The following is a 22,244-nucleotide window of genomic DNA, read 5'->3' as shown; positions in this document are numbered from 1 at the left end:
GTGATGCTGGATGGTCAGAGCCTGAAGGACTGCTTCTGAGGGAAAAAGGAAATTCACAGAAGAAATGGAAACTTGATAAACAGGAAAAGCCCCATATCATCTATTTCCACAGAAGTTCAGATCAGGGAAAAAACAGCAAATGGTATTTCCAAGGTAGCAAATAGCAGCATCATGTTAATATCCTCAGTAAGCTGCCATTCTTGTTGGCTCCTAAAACTCTGCTGCAGCTCCTCGTGCTGCTTCAGTTCTGTAAATTTTATGATAACAGAATCACCTGACTGCAGAGACAAAAAAAAATCAGTATACAGAGAAGATTTTCTTCTAACTGTGTCTGTGTACACAGTACCAAAGGTCTTTTTTCTCTATTGAAACTACCAAAGAATTAAACAGACTCAACTATGTCAAAAATTGACTTTAAGCATCAAGTGTCAAGGTGAATTCAAAGTTGCAACATTGTTTCCTTGGAATAATTAATCAGACTTCAGATTGGACAAATAACAACCTTCTTTGAAAGTCTGCATTTTCAAATCAGTTTTAAACAGGCCAGGAAGGCCAATGGAATGAATCATTGACCTGAGATACTAATGCACTGAAGTGAAATCTTTTTGGCTGACATAATTCTGAGCTCCTTTAAATGAGCACTCCCTTATATTTTTATAATCTAATAATGCTGATGCTAAAAAAAAAAAAGACAAAAACATTTTATGTATAATTTTTTACTCTGTTTTATCAAATGAGATTCCATCCAAGTGATAAACTTGCCCTGTGTTCATACCAGCTTTATGGACCACACATACCTACTTGTTCTAAGGACAAGGTTTTGAAGAGGTTGGAAGTTGAAGAGGTCTTCTTGGTTGGAAAAACCAAGAAACCTTTCACACAAGCAGAACCAGAGTTGAAAAATTTGCCTTTTAGTAGCATCCAGGAAAGACACCTCCCAACAGGACAAGGCCACTGCAAAAAGATATTTTTCAGCCTGGCTTTGACAAAATCCCTCTCCCCACAATGAACGGAGTTTATCTGATGTATTTATTTTTAAAATGGTATATATTTGAGGAATGAAGTTGTACTCTTTACTGTATATATGTGAAATAAAAAATGAAATAGAATCTAAATATGCTCAACAGTATTCTGTTTTTCATCCCTCACATGAATCCAATATTCTCCTAAAGGGAAGCATTAAAGTCAACAGTCATCTATTTTGCAGTGTGAAAAGAAACCTTGCTGTAAGAAGCAGCGTAAGAATCTCAAAATAACTGTCCATGAGAGTAGTATATATTTTTACAGTTTCTCTGCTGGGTTTTGGATTTTTTGTTTGTTTGTTTGTTTGTTTTTTGAGATTCTTATTCATCTCCAGCAGATACGTAGGCATCTAGCTAGCTGTCTGCATGTAAGATTAATGTGGGCACACTCTAATGCATTAACGCATGATTGTATGCGAAGACAGCTGCATGCACCTCCTTACTAACAAGGTTGTCCCATGAGTCTGCATGCCCTTTCCTGCCTTTGTTTCCTACGCTTTTTACAGCCAATGTGCAGAGTGGAGCATCCCATGATGACCCCATTTCAAGAAGTTCATTGGTATAACAGTGCTGGGCTCCATCTGCTCACATATGCTTATCTTGGTTGGTGAACACTTGTACTGGGATTTTCACTTTGGGTTAAGGTATCCGAGCATCTGCAAATCACCTTGGTCTTGACAAAATAAGTAATGGAGAGCATCCCTTTTGTGCTGGTCTCTAAGACATACATGCTGGATGAGGGCATCCGTAGCAGATAAACAACAGGCTACGAGCAGAGGATGTATCTGCTGTATCTGAAAGATGGACTCTGGCATTTGAGCAATCATTCTTCAAAAAGGGAAGAGGTTAAGGCCTGAAAAATCCTCCCCACTCTTTGGAATGTGAACCATACAAGGTGAGGAAGAGTTTTAAAGTGTGGGTATTACACTGGGACAGGAATCTGAATACTGTCAGAAGGCCACAGTACAGTGGAATATTCTCATTTTTACCACTACTTATAACAGCACCATTTGATCTTAATTCTTTCAAGATTGTAGCTAAGCTAGTAATTGCAATCAAGCTATTTTACAAGTCCAATTTACAGGAGACCAAATTATTTATTATTTATTTTCAGTTCTAAGTGGATCATTTGTGTTTTCTCTGAGTAAAATGATGTGTAGAAAATATCTCTAAAAATGTCAACTGTTTGTCTAAGTAGAACGATACAGAAAAAATGACTGCCTCACAAGCACCCGTGATTTTCAGAATACAAATCATTACTACACAAACACAGTAATAGCACATAGGCTTATACATGGCATTAGAAACAGATGAAAGACATACTCCTCGCTGTGAAGTTCTTACAGCTAAAAGATCCAATTTCCTCAAGCAAGAAGTCTTCTCAGTTTCAATCCCCACACCACTGCAGTCCTTTCTTATTAATTCAGCTCCGCATGTTGTTTTAAATGGCTCAGATTTATCTTCCAGCCTAAGAAGGACATGATTTCCCCCACATTGTCTAATATTCTCAATCCACCTCTGCCTGTGCCTCCCAGAGTGCTGAAGGACACAGTCCTCCTGCATAGCTACCACCAGTGCTCCTTTTCCTGAGTGTAGGAAATTAGGCACAGAAGCAGGTCAGCTGTAAGTAGCTGGTCCTTAAACCTCTCCTTAAAATTGTTTGCAAATACACATGGAAGTCTTAAACAACGGACTTGCTTTTGTGTGGATCTCATCAACTCCTGTGGGCCATTCAGTACATATAATTTCACTCAGCTCTACAGAAGTAAAATACAAATTCACCCTGGTGCAATTTAGTATGGGATTAACCGTACTGTTTGCACTGTGATCAAGTACAAATGATTGGTCTCATATCCCGAAAGATAACAGACTACGTAAACAGGCATTTTTTATAGGAGGTCCCCAGATTTATTCCTCATTCTTTCCAATTATGGCTTTGGAAAATCCTTGTAACTCCTTCCAAACTAGCAAGGCTGCTAGTTTGATGGCTGCTGATGAGATCTGATCTAGTGTTAAATACAAACTTTTCTGTCACCTTAACTAAACCAAAAAAATGTAAGCTAAACCATGAAGAACCATGCCAACTCCTTCTGCACCAACAGCAATATAAGAATGTAGGGTACAAAGTAAGCCTTAGCCCTTGGACTATTAACTAATAGCTAGTTTTTCAGAGACATTTTGCTGGGTAGGGACAGTCGGGGTTTTCCAGGCCTGATCAAGGGAAGCAGCAGCAGTCAGGACAGCCAGAGACACAGCATTGGCACGCCAGCAGAGGGTATCAGAAAAAAAGAGATATCAGAAAAACCCTCTTGGTGGTTGAGAAACTAAAACACTCAAAGAGATAATCAGGGAAACTGTAGAGTTTCCAACAAAAAATCTTGAGTTACTTCACTGACATACATCCAAGGGTCCTGCCCAGGGTCTGAAGGATGTGCCACAAGTGCTTCTGAGGTCTCTTCCAGTCCCATTTCTATAACTCTGTTGTCAAACTTACTATACTACCTACCTCCAGAAACACAGAAATGACTTCTTAGAGCCTTTTTTTTTTTTTTTTTTTTTTTACTGTGTGCATTCACAAGTGCTAATGGCAGAAGTGAGAACAGAACACCCTACATTACAGGCTTCTACTTCTGTGCATCATCTCCTCTCTCCCCGCATGTACAGGGACTTTTCTCTTGAAGCTGTGTAGTGCTCTTCAGTCTTCTGACAGATCAACAACTACATGTGCTGGCATTCTGCACTACCAAAAAAGATCTGAAGGCTTTTGCTTCCAACCTCTTCTTTTTAGTTTGTTCTCCAGGACTCAGGACTGAGAGTCCAGCAAAACAGCAATTCTCTTGATTCATGGTTGTATTGTGTTCTGCTTTTTTTTCCTTTGGTGGTGCACAAAGGTGTATTTTCAGAACACTCTCTCTCGATCCTCTTGATAACCCAACTTCTAAATAATCTAATCCTTAGCAACCTAACCTATTTTCTTCTTCAGCCCATTGTAAGCTTTGTCTCCTCTTTTCAGTTTCCAAGCAAATCCAACCTTTTTAAAGATTTTGTACATTTTTACTGAGCACAGAATTGAACTTTACTTAGAAGTTCTGTTGCACCCTTTCCTGGGCATGCTTCTCATCTCCACGTTTCATACAACTTCACCACCTGCAGTCAGAGATTTCTCGCTGCAATCAGCAGGAAATCAGTCACTGTATCTATTTTATCCATCTATGTACTCCATGTTAAAACTTATGCTTTCATGAGTAAACAGGGCTTTGTGGTCATGCAGCGCCCCTGTCTAACACCAGAAGTATGCTAGAACTATTTTAAAGGCGCATGTAATGCTTTTCTAATGTTCTTCCATGTAAACTATCATCATGAACCATATGATCCAGAAAGGCAGAAATATCATTCCCATTAATGTGTGCTTTTCACTTTGAGAAACTGCATGATACAATTTTTCAGTGCTCGACCCTAACTTACAATTTTTTATTATTTTTTTGTTATTATTCAGGAGGAGATGCCTTCAGGGTCTGGAAAAATGCCTTGTGCTATCTCAGACATAAAGGAATAAGGCACTACACTGGAAAAACTGCCTCTGTGATTTGCTTAAGTAGCAGTTTACAAGAATAGGAAATCCGTTGCTTGTTTCCGTGAGAGGAGAGTCACAATCAAAAATTCCTACTGTAACGGCTGTGCCATACAAATGGGGATTAAGAATTTCCCCAAGTTCTATTTATAAAATAAAGTGCTAGGCTAAGATCCAGAGAATCTCTTCTCAGTCTATAGAAGGATTTGTTTCTTACGTGAAATCTTTCCAATGAGCAGAAGATCAGCCCAGTATGAGCACCACACAGTTCGGAAATTGATATGAGCAGCTAAAAGGCCATGTGAGTCAAGGGCGACCCATCGGGAACACATGAAGGCATGTGCTGTGCCAGCAGGTGCTCAGTATGTGCAGATGGCATCAAACTCTTCCACTGGCCTCAATACACAGAGAAAAAAACACCCCAATGTGGGCAAATCCCACATACAACCCAGATGCTGGCAGTGTAAGACATCAGAAGGTAAAAACGTGTATGTTGACAATTGCTATGCTGCACGGCTCCACTATGAAAACTAGTAGATGTACGGCTTGAAATTTGCTTCATTATGGTCTGCTTGTGCCAAGTCAAAGAAAGGGGCTGAGAGGAAGATGTAAAACCACGCGAGGAGGTTTGTTTTACAGTTAAATTGGTTAATTTAGTATGTTACATGTACCTTCAGCCCCCTTAATAGATAAGCAAAGCTAATTTTCACGTTTGCTGTACACACTACACCACTTAATCCCTCAAGCTCATTTTATGACCAATTTATGTTAACCACTCGATGCAGCTCAGTTTTTCTGTCATATTAGCACTCACATGTAGCAAATGTGAACTTGGGCAATGACTGATTGTCCTTTTCATGTCTAAAACCTCATAGAAATGCACAGCACAAGTGTAATGCTTTATACTTTTTAAGCAACATGTGTTTCCTTGAAAAATAATTAATTTCAACCAGAAGTAGGTAACCAGAAAAAAACTGATGTGTATGACCCGGATTATAAAAAAAAAAAATCCATAAAAAGCTCTAAATAGCAACAACAAAGAAAAATAACTTCTTCCTAATCTTCATATATTTGTAAGACTGTTTAATTAATAATCAATACTACAAAAAAATAAAAAAATAAAAAGTGTTAAAGAACCATTCACTGTGGTAAATGTATACTTTGTCAAAATTCATATTTCTCACTACTGTCACAGGTTCTTCACCCACTGCATAACATATCTGTGAAATAAATCACTTATCTACTTTATAGATGAGAAAAATCAAACAAAGATAAATAAGTAATTTTTCTAAAGCTATAATCATCCATAATACAGAGATCACGATACAGACTCTTGTGATTCTGAAAACAAGAAAGCAAATGGAGGAGCTAACCTCAGCCTCCATATCCCATGGTAAATCAGAGCCATACCTTCATACTGCAGGGTGCTAATACCCACATCTTGCAAGGCTGCAGGTGGGAAGATGTGCCACTACAATAGATGATGAGCTCTCATCCTCGGATGTTGCTGGCCTTGCCACTTGAATACAAAATGGACACAAAGAGGAACTGAAATGTCAACTTCAGCCTCAAAGAAAAAAAGGGGAGCTGCATGGGGCAGATATAGGTCCAGAACTGATATTGCACAAGGACGTGAGAAATCTGTTCCTTGCAAAATATCCAGATCCTCCAGTGAGCTGGAGGTTAAAACCAATGCTGCAACTTATCTGATGATTTTGCAAAATGTGCAGACAATTCTAGGCTAAAATGACTGTTTTGCTTGACAAGAGATGCAGACACTGAAAGGGAGTGAGCAAAATACAGTAACTACAGACATAGAGAGTTTATCAGGAAGCATTCTGGCTTTTCAGAAAACAGTTTTTATAAATAATGCCAAACGTTTATGTAAAGCAGATATAGGGAATCTTTGGCTGCTTTCTCTTGTTGAAAGCAACTGCAGGTAGGCAAAAAGTAAGCTCTAGTGTGGTTCTGCATCACTACCACACAGAAAATTTGTTTTATTCCAAGGAAATAAGTGTATCACTCTTAGAAAGCCAACAGATGTGGTTTCAGTAGCCACAACATCCAAAGGCAAGCAGAACCAAGACTCCAATGCAGTGCATGAAAACCACAAAGCTATAAAAACTCATCCTTAGTCTTTGGGGAAAAAAAACTACTTTGTATTGTATCACCAGTATTCAATGTAATGTTTAAAGGATACGCAACAGGTTGGCTTTGTTTGCCACTCTGCACGATGCTGTGTGCCTCCAATCTTAAAAGCACCCAGTGATATGAAGGGCTGCTGCCTGCAGAGCACATGCCCAGGGGAACTCAACAACTGGATTACAACACCCAAAAAGCAGCAGATCACCCAGCCCCAACACCCAGCCATAGGCAGGGCTGCCCCTCTCCAGCTCATGCTGCCCAAGGCTCATCCAACCTGGCCTGGAGCTCCTCCAGGGATGGGGCACCACAGCTTCTCTGGGCAGCAGTGCCAATGCCTCACCACCCTCTGAATTAAGAATTTCTTCCTCATTTCTTCATAATGACAGCAAGGGTACCCTGGAGAGTGCTTCAAAGACAGGCGGAGATGTTTTAAGAATGAGATCAAACAAGCATCTGCCCAGAAGGGCACGATCATGCCTTGAGACAAGGCCTGGTGACAGCCCAAGGCCTGCTCCATGCCTACAGAGATGCAGCCCCTTGGGTGATGCAGCCCTCATCCTCCCCATGGGCCCTGCATGAGATCAGTGCTGCAGGACAACACTGATTTAGGAAATAAAGCCTATCATTACTAGCCCTCCCAAACTGTTCCCGCTTTCTTCTTTCTTTTTTCCTTCACTGCAGAATTACGGCAAAAAAGCAAGATAAACAAAGATGATGAGATGAAAGCCACAAGCTAGAGTATGAGAGATTTACTTTATCCTCAATGTCAGCAAACTTAAATACATCTGGGAGGAATCAGGCATATTGACATCTGAAAGGTTTGTTCATCTGAGTTCACTTCTATAGCAAATTTTCTGCTAGATCCTCTTGGAGAAAGTCAGAATGTAATAAACAGAGTTATTCTCTGTAGGGTTATTGACAAGAAAAAGAAGAGTCATAAGTAGTATTGATTTGGGGTGAAATGGTAGAACGCGACAATCAATAGGGCTTAGTCAGACAGAAAATAGACGGAGTCATGCAAGTCATGACAGGGTTGTTACAGGAGCCAAATTCTCCAATCAGATAAAGACGGGAGGAAGCTATAACTGGGATCCAAATGTAAGCAGTGGATGGATTTATAGAAAAAAGCTACACCATTCATTTTTGTTATTAATATGCAAGATGCTTTTTATTTTAGCATGTTGCCAGTGCTGTTTTTCTAAAGCTTTCGAAACAAATTCTTTCCACCTCCATAGTATTTTCATTAAATGTCATCGGAACTCTTTTCAAATCTCTGCAAGAAGTATGATTATCCTTATTTAACAGATAATGAGAAGATATAAAGAGACTGGGGCCACATTTTCCAAAGCAGTCAGTAGTGCCATGTGCCTTCTATCTGCATACACAAGCCTACAGAACACAAGTCCTGAAAAAACAACAGATGCAAAGGTCCAAGGAAGCCACAGCTTTGGTTGGTGACAGCAACTGCTTGGAAGTCCTCAAACTCTGGGTCACAGAGTGAGGAGCCAGAGCTGAGCCTTCGCAGGGAGCCTTCACAGGTACAACAGGGCATAAAATAGGAAGAATCCTAATGTGCAGCTCTCTGTTCTAATTACAAAAGTCATTATTTTACCACGCAGATGATTCAGGGTGAAAAAACATCCTGAACAACCATATATTCTATCACATGAAAGATCTGTACACTTACAGGTATTTATACAGCGCATAACTTCCCAGTACAACCCCACAGAAAATAACAGCAGTAATAACTTAGAAAGGGCAGTGAATCTTTCCAAGTGGTTATTTTAGCCATGCACAAGCATTCAGTGTATAACCTTTCCCTAGACTCTGGGCAAGATTTTAGTCTTGAAAGATCCTAAAACACCTTACAAATGTGGTTTGATACAGAATCAGCCACATTGCCAAGGTGAACGGCAGCAGTGTTAGTAACAATCAGCATCACGGAAGAATTTATAGCAGGCTGTGATGAAAACTACTACATCCAAGGGAGACATAAACTGCATCTTGAGGAACCTCTTGCGCTGCTCAGCCAACTAAATGCTGTCAAGCAAACTGCAGTATGCACACGGCTCTGGGGAGAAGGGGGTCCTTGGGCCACCCTGTTTTATGAATGGAGCCATAAAAAGGAAGTCAGGGAACACAGGAACTCATCCGACTGTAATTGCGAGGGATGCACAAGAATGGCATCACCACACTGGAAGGCGAGCTGGTCAGGAAACCGTGGGAAACACACGAGCAGAAAATGCCACTGATTTCTAAAGAGGGGTTCTTAGAGACTGCAACAGTTTAAAAGCTTGTTTAGCTGGAATCACATTTGCAGTCATGGGATTTCTATTGGAAAACGGCATTACAGTCCTGAGAGAAAATTACGACCAAATCACATCAGAAGGAGGATGAACAGGGCGACCTCTCCAGGTCCTCATCAGACATATTTCAGCAGTTCTATGGTCAGTGGCAGAAAACGCTTCAGAATCGGAGCTGCTGGGGCTTAGGGATTCCAAACTCTCTGGCATAAGAAGCAGCCCGTGCAATTTTTGTATCAAACTCTGCCTGCCATTAGCGATGCGATTCAGTCACGAGCTGTCTCGTTCCCCCAGTACAAAAATGTATCAACATGCCGGAGTGGAAATGGGAAGCTGCTCTCGTTATCGCAGCTAAGTTCATTCTGCAGCGAAGCAGTTTACTTTAAGACTTTTCCCGCAATCCAAGTCTAATTACAGAATCGGTTTCAAGCAATTTTGTAATTAAATGTACCTGCTCAAAATATCTCAGAGGCTCAGTAGTTTAAAACGATAGCGTAAAAATGTAATTAAAATGAAAAAGGCCAACTACGGCTCGGTCCTTCCTCCAGGAGGAGAGCGCTGAAGGACGTTCCAAGCGTTCCTTTTTAGACCCAAATCACCTTCTCCCACACCGCGTTTCCGCTCGGGGACCGGCACCGAGAGCGATCAGAGGGATGTCCGAGCGGCACCGGGCTGGGGGAAGGCTATTTAAAATAATCGTGCTAAATAATAACAGAATCGCGCAGTACCCACGCGGGGCTCCGCTCCCCAGCAGGGACCCGCCTGAGGCTGCCTTCTCCCGGGGGGCGCACGCGGGGCGACCCGGTGGGGGGATTCCCCGCTCCGCTCCCCTCGGGGCCGCACGGGAGGAAGTTTCCCCGCTCCTCGCTCCCTCCCCCCCTCCCCGGTGCCGGGGAGCCTTCGCGGGGCAGGGGTTGGCTCAGCCCGGCTGCCGGGCAGAGCGGGGGCCGCCGCCGCTCACTCACCGCCCGCCGCCGGCCCCGGGCCGAGGCTCAGCGCCAGCCGCAGCCAGAGCGCGGCGGCCAGCGCCCGCCGCCTCGCCGCCGGGAGGGCACCGCCGCCGCTCGCCTGCTTGCCATGACACATCTTCTGCCCGCCGCGGGCATCCGGGGCGCCGCCGCCGCCGCCTGCAACGAGAGAGCCGCGCCGCGCCGCCGCCTCGCCGCTGCCCGGGGCTGCGCGCCGGCTCCGCGGGGCGCCCCCGCCGCCGCCTCCGCTCCCCGCGGCGCCGTCAGCGGCCCCGCGCCGCCCCCCGGGGCCCCTCCGCCGTTGCGGCTCGGCGGCACGCAGGCGGGCGGCCCCGCGGACGCGCGCAGGCACACGCGCGCGCGGCTCTGCCCTACCTGCGCGGGAGGCGGCGGGCAGCCGCAGCGCGCACCTGCCCGGCCCCAGGGAGCCCGGCGCTGCGGGACCGGGCGGCACCGCCGCCGCGCGTACGCATGGCTGCCGCGGGGCTCCGACCCCGAGGGGGTCGCGGAGCGGGCGGCCGTTAGAAAGCGACGCCCGGGCGGATCGAGTCGGTCTGAAATTCACCGCCGCGCAGCAGTGAGTCAAACGCTGTCTCATGGCTACGGCGGCGGTGGCTGTTTCCTGCTGCCACCTACAGCGTGCCGAGCTCGGGGCATTTCCCCGCTCCCCGCCCGGAGTAACCACGGAGTCTTCCGGGCAGGGAAGGACGGGACAGCGACCGACCCATGCGGGATCCCAATGGAATTCCACCCCGATGGAATGGAGATCAACTTAAAGGTCGCAACGAGAACGAGAGAAAACACGTTAATGACAAAACGTCCCAAAGCAAGGCCGTATCCAAAGACGTGTGGGCTCCTACCAACAGCCCTGTTGTGGAAATTGCATACCTTGATGCTTTGGAGTGAATATTCTGTGCTGTTACAAGTACGCATAGGGCTGGAGTCCCATTTGAGTTTCAGCTACCTTATGCTGGTTCCTCCAAGCTTAAACTTAAAGCAGTTAGAGAGGAATTTGAGCTCAAGTCAGTGCATCACACATCAGTTAAAGAATAGTGTAAGAAATGTAGTTCTTTATACTCTCCCCTGGAGAGAATGGGCATCTTGTACGGAAATACAGGTCTTCCATTAAGGAAGCGAAAGTATGTTGCTAATTTTCAGCCTAGTGATTGTTTTATCACTTTGCTGCTCCTTTTCAACAGGAGAACATGGAAGCTGTAGAGCCTTTTCACCCGAACACGACCAGGTGATTTTCACCTCCTCTGCCAGCCCAACGAGGTTACTGATAGGTCACATAAGCTGAGCAAATAGGACACAGGTGCAATTATGTGATGTTGATGCTTCTGAGGCAATAAGCTGCTGGCTACTACAGGTGGCAGGACTGAGCAATGAAACCAGCATTTCTGTTCTATGTAATAGGAGACCCTGCTCTTTATGTCCCTGGTTTAATAGCTCTGATTTTTTAAGTCAAAATAACAAAAGGCAACGTCCCTAACAAGGTGGCACCACTCCTGTCTCACGCGAATTAAAATGCAAAGATTTCAGCGTGGATGGGGGCACCCAAATACAGACTGGAAGAGGAGGAAGAAATGGGTGAAATAATGCCTGTGCTGATAGATTCTACTTAACCCCTGATTCTGCAGTCGGCTCCTTCACCTGGGTGTGCAGTTCAGGATCAAAACATGCAGCCAAACAGATCCAACCCCAAAAGCAACCCCTCTCTCCAGGCCAAGTAACAGAACTGCACAGAACCAACCCCACTCTTACAGCATTTCAGCTAGAGTCTGCTCACAGGCCATTATATCATGACAGATAGGTGACTTGGCCTTTTGGTATAAGATAATATTTGGCAGGCCTGAGCCTGCGCAGGACCAGGGCTGTGTGTGACTGGCACCAGCAGAGCACTCTGTGTGCCAGCCAGCTCAAGCTTTCCACAGTGCAAACTGTGCAAACTAGGTCAGGCTTTGCTCAGAATAATGTGGTCCTGCCCGTATTTGTTGGATAACTTCACAGAGCTCTCATCCAGAAACTGGGAAATTCCGTGGTCTGAGGGATTCCAAACTTTTCCCTCCTAAGTTTTGTCAGAGCATAGATGCTATAAGCACTGCAGCTGCAACTGTGAGACGTATATGAGAACTTCAGACAGTTCTAGAATACTGTCTCATTTTTCTGTATTATTATCACAGCATTAGTTCCAGCTGCCTAACATTTCCAAATCTGGACTGGGAGATACCATAGCCCAGTCACCATTTCCTGATGATAGACTGCAGTTTACTCAGTTTTTGAAAGTAAAGAATGTTAATGATGCAGACATCAGCCCTCCTGTGCCAATCGGACCCATTGCCTAGGAGTGTTGTAAACACCTCTGATTTCCAAGCAGAGACGTAGCCCAGAAAGTTGTGTACTAGAAGGTGAAGCTGGGTTTTACCTGCTCATAAACAAAGTCAGAAGGAACTGTCCCAGTGATGTCGCTGTTGGGTAGGTTCTTTGGCTGGATTCTGGTAAGGATGAAGAGGATGCAGTGGTGACTGGAGCTAAGGAGACTGGGACAAGTTATTTGTGGTAGTGTGAGATAATAAAGAAGACAGCAAGGCAGGTTATTTGCAGTTGAATGAGTATAGGGGTGCTCAGTCCATGAGGAAAAATGCAGCTTACTTCAGAAGCCTGCAACAAATTATTCTAAAATCTAAAATGGCAGTGGCTGGCACTGAGCTTTGGCTGGCAGGACATCACCCCAGGCTGTGAGTCCATATTGTTGCCATACGTCCTCCTGGCCACAACCCAACTTCCTTTTTTGTGGGCCACAGGAAAGAACAATTGCTTCCCAGCCCCTTGGCCCACTTAAATCACATTGCTAAACAAAATTCTGCAGGTGAAAAATAAGGAGAAATGCGCAGTGGTGTGCTAAAAAGGATTCTGAATGCCTTGCAAGGCACAAAGCTATGTAGAGCTAAGATTTAATAGTGATTTTGTCATGCAGTTATGGCAGGTAATAACCTGGGATATGTGATATTTCTTGTATTCTTACCAGGCTCAAGTTTTCAAACATTTTCAAACAGATTTGTGAATCTTTGCTGACTTTACCAGTTCAGTTTAAGCCTCCTCTGTGAATCAGATAAAACCTTCATGCAATTTCTTCATACATGGAGTATGCTATACTTCTGTTTTAACTTAGAAGAATCAATGAGCCTCGATTTCACTGAAATAAGGTGTGTGTGGATGAGATATGCATCATTAACCCATGTGAATATACCGGATTATCATCAAGGAAAGAATTCCTCTTCTTTGGAGCTAATGTTAATGTTTTTACGTTAGTATTCATGAACAAATGAGTCCCTGAGTATTTTCCACTCTATCTCCAAGTGTGCTTTGTTCCGTACCAGAGCACACTTGAGACTCTCCTTTTCAGAGTGTTGCTCGTTTGTCTCAACAAGAAGCTCCCCCCTACACCAATCTGGGCAGATTTGCACAGGATATCTTGATTTCATCACTTCATTTCCCCCCTGTCTAGAAAGGCCATCTTTCTCACCTATGTCTTTCTGAAAAAAATGATTGCTGTCCCTACAGTAATTGCTGGGATTGCAGGAAAGCAATTATTCTAAACAGAATGCTTTAAGGTGATTGCTTTGAAGAGAAGCTTGCCTCATAAGCGTGCTTTCAAGAACAGATATGCGATGAGGAGAATAATTATTTTGATAAATCTGAACCACTAACGATGACGATAGCTTGAGAAAAGCAGCCTTAAAAAAGCTGAGACCTGATCCTGCTGATGCTCAGGATTGGCATCTAGGCCTTCCCTTTCTAAAACACAGTCACTGTTGTTCAGGTGTGATAGCACCCAGATGTAAAAGCTAATACGATAGGAGAAATCTTTCTCCTTCACTGAGCCACTATCACTTGTAACCATAAAACCACATCTGAGACCAATTCACCAGCACTGATAATGAGAAAACCAATGTAGTTTTACCAATTAGTACTGATTTTATTTCATTAGAAAAATAGGTAGCATAGGGAAGATGAAACATTTTTGTTTCATACTGACCTTTTTCACATAACTAATGAAAAATCCTAATCTAAAGAGCACTTTAATGACAGCTACAATTTAATTAGTATAGAATAATAATTATTTATATTGCCATCAACGTAGTTCAGAGGAGATTACAGAAAAAAAATAAATGGTACCAGGCTAGCTGGAGAACCTAACTGCACAGAATTTACTGGAAGGTTTGCTCATGAACACATGAAGACCTTGGTCCCTTTCTGCCCAATTGTGCTTACCACCACTGCTGTGAGCGTGCTTGGCCCTTGCTTTCCAGTAGGCAGCAATTGCTATCAGAACAATGTGAAGAGAAGCAGTTCCAGGATCTGAAACAATTTAAATCTATTATGAGTACTTCTCATCCCATGGGACAGGAGGAGAACAAACACAAAACACAGCACCTGATTTGCAATACCATTCTAGACACAAATGGTACTCATCACCCTTAATTAAAAACTTGTGCCTTCCCTTGCACAAGGTGATGAGGCGAGCTTTCCACCCAGGTGCAAAAGGAATGGGCTGCATGGCCCAATGGGATACAGGTGTGTGCATCTCCTGTCTGCAGAGCCTGTGTGCACTGTGTTTGCCTTCAAGCATTTGATTAACCACTAAGAAAGTAGAAAATTGTGTGCTATCTTTTTCCTCCCATAAAGAGCAGCTTTATGTATTCCTTCAGGACGCAGGAAAAGAGGAAAGAGGGATTGGAGTCCCCAGGAGAGGAGAGGAAGAAAGAGACAAAGCAGATGCATTCACACCTGCTCCTTGAGAAGCTCTGTCAAGAGCAGGGCTACTGTTTAAGATCCCTTCCAGCTATTCCAGCAAATAGCTTTGCTATCCTGAAAGAAGGATAACAGAAAAGTGTAAAATGTCAAAGTTATCTAGCACATTATCATTTTTTCCTAAATCGTTGAGATTTTTGAATTCTATCCTAACCAAATGCCATGTGAAACCTTAACTACACAACACGTGGGCAAATATGAATCTGGTAAGAACTGGTTTATTTACCTCTCATACAATGCATGCTTGTTCGTTTCTATGTTTCTTGATAGTGATACAGGGGGTTGTATTAGCTTGATCTCATAGGAAAGTCACAGAAGACCTACAAAATGATACATTATTGTTACGCTAGAATTATGGTTACTTTCTTCAGTATCACTTCTGATGATCTTTGCAGTCCTTTCAACTCAGGTCATTCTATGATTTGATGAATGCAATAAAAGCCAAGGCACTAAGTAAACTTATAGAAAAAAATCCACAATGGAAATTAAGTACAGTGTGCATTGTTGCAGCCAGAAGAAAGAGACCAAAAAGAATAACATAGTTCTTGACATTAGGAGACTTCGAAGAAGCAAGATTTTGGATATGAGATGTTGTCATCTCTAATTTCCTTCTTTATTTTTCTATTTTTTTCTCATGCAGCCACAAAAAATAGCTTAATGCAGCTAATAGCCATATTGCCACTCAGCTGTGCAGACTGTGTCAGTCTTTCTTTTGGCGCTCAGTACAGAAAACAGTTCAGGTCTATCCAGGTTTTCCCTGCATGTGATCCATTCTCCTTTTTTGGTTGTGTGTTTTGTATTTCACTATCTGGCAGCTATGATCAGGTGAGTTGATAACTAAAGCTAACTAGAAAAGACATGATCACAATTCTTGCATGCTGTGGGAAATTCATATTGAACTGACTGTATGATGGCTTTCAGGTATTTGAATCCCCATAGAATTCATCCAATTCTTTATACTTGCTAATGGAAAGTGAATCCATCCAGGTCTAGTCTTCATCAACAGGTTAATTGAGATAATATTAATTATTCCTTTTTATTAAGTTTAGTGCCATCTTAAGGCATTGCTCCTCTTTGTAATTAGGCGTTAATGTTAATTTATGTGAGGTGATTGCTTTCCTCAAAGTGCAGAGCATAAACTGAAATAGAAACTTATTTCTCCAGGGTAGCAATGTTAACGTATTCTTGGTGCATAAAACATCAGATATAGCATGCATGGCTGGGACCGTGGATAGTGGTGATGATAGCAATGGCTTGAGATGATAGGCTCTCAGAATGTAATGTTAAATCTATCTTCATTTAATCAGACCTTCTAAATGTCACTGACCATTATGTTTCTCTCATTTAGCCCAGTACGTTCTGTATGCTGAAGAATATTGGTGTTTGGTTAAACCTATGTTTCAATTAGTGCATCCCGTTATCTTGTGGCAGCTTGTTCAAACACGTTAATTGCTTTCCACATAGAAATAAGATCCTCAGCTATCCAATTCGAATTCCAGCTTTCATATACTGATTCCTTCCAACCTTTTTTCTTCTGGATGTAAGAATCCTTTCTTAACTGTGATCCAGACCTGCTTAAGCTACCAGAGACCAGTGGCAATAAGGGAAAAGCAGGGACAAATGGACAGACTCCTCTTGGAAGGTGAATCCTCTTCTTTGGAGCAACAAATCTCAAGCTTGCTTTCACTGTTGAGAAGCCTGACCCTTTCCAAAGGGATTATTCCATGTTGGGTGATAGCAGCCATCACCTCCAGTGCTGTCTTTTTAAGGAGTTACTGCTGTCCTGTACACACCCTGTTCCTAAAAAAATCCCTAGCTGCCTTATCCTCAGCCATCAAGAATTCATTATTGTCTTTTTCCCTCCTCTCCATTTTCCACACTTCACAAATTCTCGTATATAATTGGCGGTTCTGTTGTCCTTTTCAATTGATGACCTATCAATCCTTATTCCTAATTGCTGCTGTCATATTTTCACAGATTCTAGAAGGCCTTTCAGGTAACTCTGCCATCTTTCTTGGTATTGGAATCATGGAATCACAGATTTTGGCTATTTATTGAGCTCATCTTGAAAGAGCTCACAGTTCTCAATCATATTTGCTCTTTATGATGTTTTTTATTCACACTATCAGACTCGCAGCATTTTCTTCACCTTTGAGAAATCAGTACTTCTGAACTACTGAGATGTATTAAAGCTTGTTTTCTTTTTGCCCATTTTGAATATCAACAAGCAGCAAACACCATCCCTTGGCTGACCACTGCCCTCTGGTCCAATTAACTGTATTTGTCATGGAAGGGTTCAGCATCAATTTGGTATAGGATGGATATTTTAAGTTAGAAAGTTCACATTATCACTTTTAGAAAAAGTACCTTTGAAGTAAGAGCCACAGAGGTTGTTACAGTTTTTCACGTACACAAGGCTTATGCAGAAGAGAGGAGCCGTATATGAGAAATTTTGTTGCAAATGACTTGAATCAAGGAGTTCTTGTTTGATCTGTCACAATCGAGTCAGAGATAATTTGAGACCATTTGGGTGGCAGGATGGATTTCAGCTGATGATTTATTTATGAATCTGAGAACAAAGGTTATTTATGACTGCAAATGTGGGATAAACTGCAAAATTTCATCTATACCTGAAAATGAATCACAAACATTGAGCCAATATTGCAATCACAAACTTCCCTTCCGATATGCTGTTTAGCAAACATATTATTATCTCATTACCTGTGGTCTTTGCCCCTAAAAACTGGAAGTCTCATTCAGGCAGCAAAGATTTTTTAGCAGAGGAAAACATAATGAAATGATTGGTTTTGAAATAAACAGACATCAGTTCAGATTAGAGAGGATGCACTTTAATTAAGGCATCATCCAGAAAACTTCATTTGCAAGGGACACATTCTGTACTAGGGAAAGCAAAAGCTGCTATGTTAAGGACTTCACTGGAACCAGAAACTAGTCCTCTTAGCTTCATATAGAAATAATTTTTCTATGCCAAGGTCATAGGTCCATAAAAAAAGACAAAAGATCACGACTTCAAAAGCTGTGTGCTACTTTTAATCCTCCTTACAATGTGCTGAATGTACTTCCCTGCAGTTTGGTTTTGCTCAGAGCTGAAGCCATTAGCGTGCACACTCCTTCAGCAGAGTTACATCGCTGAGAGTAATTCTACCACAGCTCAGTGCAATTTAGTACTTCTCACAATGCCTGAAAACAGGGAGCCCATGAATGCAAATGAGAAGAATAATTTCATTAAATTATTTTTACAACTGCATAATTTCAGTAATTAAAACTTTTACTTATACCGATCCAGAAGCTAGCAGAATATTTTACTAATGCACTGGCACTTATTAGATTTGTAAGGTTCACTAGTAGATTCGTGGGCGATGCAAGCTGCTGTTAAAAAGCTTCAAGGAGAAAAATCATTGAAGAGCATTTTGATTAGTATAAATATATTTATGTGAATTACCTCCTCAAATTCAGCTTGGTGGGAACAGATGGGCTTTTTGCACATACCTGATTCTGTGGCTATTTTGCTGTGCTTCTGTTGACTCTGAGACACAGGTGTTTCTAGGCAACACTTACTGAATTCCCTAAGGAAAAATATCAGCATAGGAAAAGCAAAACTGAAAGCTGCCTGAGCCAGGAGGAGCAGAGCTGAGGTAAGCCAACAGACCAGACTCTCAGTTATTCAAAGCCCAAGAAATATTCTTATTTATTTATTTGGGATCAACTTTCTTTCTTTGGGTCAAACTTCTAGGATATGATCTGCAACACCAGTGAGAAACCCAACTAAGTGGAGCCCAAGAGAAAAGTAAGGAGCACTGAAAAGATGTTACCCAGCAAATAATGATGATCACAGTCATTACAACCATGTCCAGAACATGGAAAACAAACGCAACAAAGCACATACAACACACAAAAATCCTGATCATATCTTTTTTTATCTTACTCAAGAAAAAAATCCTGCATATCCAACAAAAGCACATCAGGAAGCAGGGCTCTGTACAGATGTAATCACAGTCAGGGCCTAGGTTAGACTGAAGAAAGAAGAAATAAGTCATCTCAAAGTTCATAATTCATTAGAAATGCAGTTAGAAACTACAGTAGACTCAGAAAAGTACATGACGTTTTTTTCTTCTCTTCTCCTCTGTTTTTCTGCCAGAAAGGTCTTATATCTCAGCTTCTTACAAGATTGTTAAATTACTAGTCAAAAGAACAAACCTTTTAAAAGATTTAGAGGTTTTACCTTCTGGATTATATACAATGGTGATTTAATGCTAACTGGCTGCCATGCTGACTAGAGCAATTTTAGTCGTAACAATTTATGGGCTGCTCAGAGTATGTCCCAAAAAATGGTGATGAATTTATGAGTTGCTCTGCAAGCAGTGGGACTGATGTTGTGTCCTTGTCCCTCAAGCCCCCCTGCCATCCCAGCACCTCTTTTGGCAGTCCTGGATGTGGTAGGGCAGAGTTGGAAACATCCCAGCCATTGCCATCAGTGCTCCACAAAACCAGTGATGTAGTTCTCCTCACCTGCTGCTCTATAGGAGCATTGATGCATGGCCTTTGCTCCCTGTCCAGACTCAGATTTCCATGTAAACATAGAAAATTGCTATCTTTGTCAATTTCATTTCTTTTTCACATTGTGTTTTAAATTAGTCAATATACTCAAAAGTTAGTAGGAAGGGGAAATTAAATAATGGAAGAGGAAAACAATGTTTTAGCTATTCTAAGTGTAAAAACAGCATGCATGGAAGAAAAAATAATGGATTAAATGTTCTGGTAGATAGAGGCTTTCCTGTTCTTCAGAAGTTTGTTTATTCTGGAGTAATCTGTCTAGCCTGGGGGCCCCTAGTGCAAGAAAGACATGAGTCACTTAGAGCAAGTCCAGAGGAGGGCCACAAGACAGGCTGAGAGAGTTGGGTTTGTTCAGCCTAGAGGAAAGGCTCTGAGGAGACCTCTGAGGCACTCCAGTACTTAAAGGGAGCCTACAGGAATGATAGGGAGAGACTCTTCATCAGGGAGTGCAGTCACAGGACATGAGGTTACTGCTTTCAACTGAAAGAAGGTTGCACAGAGAAGCCATGGATGCCCCATCCCTGGAGGTGTTCAAGACCAGATTGGGTGGGGCTTTGGGCAGTCTGGTCTAGTGGGAGGAGTACCTGCTCAAGGCAGAGGGGTTGGACTAGATGGTCTTTATGGTCCCTTCCAACACAAATCATTCTAGGATTCCACATTTCCATGATTCTCACAGATATCCAAGTAAGGGAAGGTTTGCCATGACAGCTTTACTTGTCTGCTGGAGACTTAAATCACAGGTTCTTTGAAATTCATGAGGATTTACCTTTCCTCTCAGTAGTAAAAGGATTGTTACTGAAACCTTTGGGCTTTCCCATTCATACCCACACAAGTCCTGTTGATGATTATACCTGTTATACCTGATCACAGATACTGGTATTTCAACAGCAAAGTCTTAGCTGAGGCTATACAGCATATTCACCTTATCTGTACTGTGCTCTAACTACCAGGTAAAACTGTATAGAAGATGACAACAGAAAAGGAGTCAGTACATGTCTGGTCTGTTTTCTTCCACTGGAATCACTCTCTAGAGTTACATGGCTGAAGTAAGTGGATTTACACTCAAGAAGATTAGAGAAGATTTAGTTCTTTGACTGTCACCCATATCTACCTCTTATCTCATCATTGTCATGCTTGTACTATACTGTTTAAAACTGTTGAGGAATGTAACATCTAACAGTAATTCTGGGAAAGTTGATCTGTGAGATAATAGAAGTCAATTTTCCATAGCGGAATCCTCATTTTATTTTCATTCATGCTGAAATACTTTATTTGAACAGACTAAAACTGATGTTGTGAATTGTAGAGAAAAATCTTACTGTGAAAGAAAATAATTATAAAGAACATTGATGGTTTAGTGCTAGTTTTCCATTGAAGTACCTTTATCTCTGGCAGAGTAGCTCCTAATTTTCTCCTTAGAGGAAGGATCAGAAGCAAGCAACTTTGTAGTCCATAGAATGGCTTAGTTTGGAAGGGACCTTGAAGACCAACCAGACGCAACTCCCTGCCATGGGCAGGGGTGCCAACCACTAAATCAAGCACTAGATCAGGCTGCCCAGGGCCTGCTCCAACCTGGGATAGGGCACCCACAACCTCTCCAGGCAGCCTTAAAAGCTCAAAAAAAAAAAAAAAAAGAAAAAAAGAAAAAAAAGAAAATCTATATTTAACTTAAATGAGAAGTTATTTAAAACATTATAAACTGTCATATCCAGCAGGACTAAACTGCCTAAAACAGAATACTCATAAAATAGAAATCATAACTCACACCCAGTTACAAAAATATGCCATTCTGCACATACAGTTCACTAACACTTCTACAAATAACTTCTGAAAGCACTTCCCCTCATTCTCTCATTCTAACATGAATCCCAACACAAACAGTAACAAGATTATTTCATATACATCTGAGTGGTCTCATTCTAGTTGAGCTTGAAAATAGTAAGATATTTTCCAGACATCACAGGTAGAATAACCAAAATTTAAAGATATACAGGATCACTCACAATGTTGGAAAATGTTATATTTCCCACAGTTCACATTTACTATTTTGTCTGCAGTAATTAATGAAGATTGTATTCTGCCTGGTAATGAGATCTAGGACTCTGCCCTGTTACTGTTCTGCAATTTTCCTAGACTTAGAGGTAAGTCTCTGGGTTCCTGTGAAGTATCACAGTTCCTACTGTTATGAGGATACTCAACACGTATGTGTACATTTTTCTGTGTTGCAGCAGAGGATTTTAATAGCTCAGTAGTCAGACCATTTATTTCCTTCCAAAAACTGTATGACTGAATTTTATGGAACAGAACAAGAGTTTTATGTTTGAATAGAGTAAACAGGCAATTCCACACTGGAATAGTTAAATGAATTTGTTTTTATGACAGGAGTGATTTTTTTTGTTGCAACCATTTAAGTACAAAGACAATTGGATGAGCTAGGAATTATTAATTCCTTTTTGTTGTAGAAAAGGCTGCTGTATCAATTCATAATGCATTTTACTTTGCATTTATATAATGAGTTTTCTTTAGTTGAATCCCTAAACAGCAGGAGAACTCAGTTCAGCTGAACTGGCCTTGCTGAGTCATAACAATTCAGAGGTTGTGGGGGCGGAAATCTAATTATCCCCTGGCCTTCACCATAGATCAGTTTCTCTGGGCAAAGGTTGGTGAGTAAGACTAAATGACTGTGGAAACCTTCTCCATTCAGATCCTTCTAGCAGGTTACCAGTCTAGAGCTCAAGTAATAATCCTGACTTTACCTCCAGCTGTTTTATCAAATAGGCTAGATGTACAGGTATCCATTATGTCAAGGCACTGTGCAAAGGACACCTACTTTATCTGAGAAATT

At 42.0% G+C, this 22,244-nt stretch overlaps 1 protein-coding gene across 1 annotated transcript in view; it reads right to left on the bottom strand.

The window, feature by feature from the left end:
* SUSD4 (sushi domain containing 4) overlaps nt 1-10,607 on the bottom strand; it is a 73,195-nt gene extending 62,588 nt beyond the window's left edge. Inside the window, exon 1 of the mRNA XM_031591744.2 lies at nt 10,007-10,607. Coding sequence (XP_031447604.1) covers nt 10,007-10,607 — 601 coding nt within the window. The remainder of the gene's footprint in view (nt 1-10,006) is intronic.
* Nucleotides 10,608-22,244: the final 11,637 nt, after the last annotated feature.

Source organism: Phasianus colchicus, chromosome 2, assembly GCF_987193195.1.
Source record: "Phasianus colchicus chromosome 2, bPhaCol1.hap1.1, whole genome shotgun sequence".
Taxonomy (NCBI): Eukaryota; Metazoa; Chordata; class Aves; order Galliformes; family Phasianidae; genus Phasianus; species Phasianus colchicus.
Note: the sequence above shows the minus strand (reverse complement) of the source record. Positions and strands in the feature narration are given on the sequence as shown.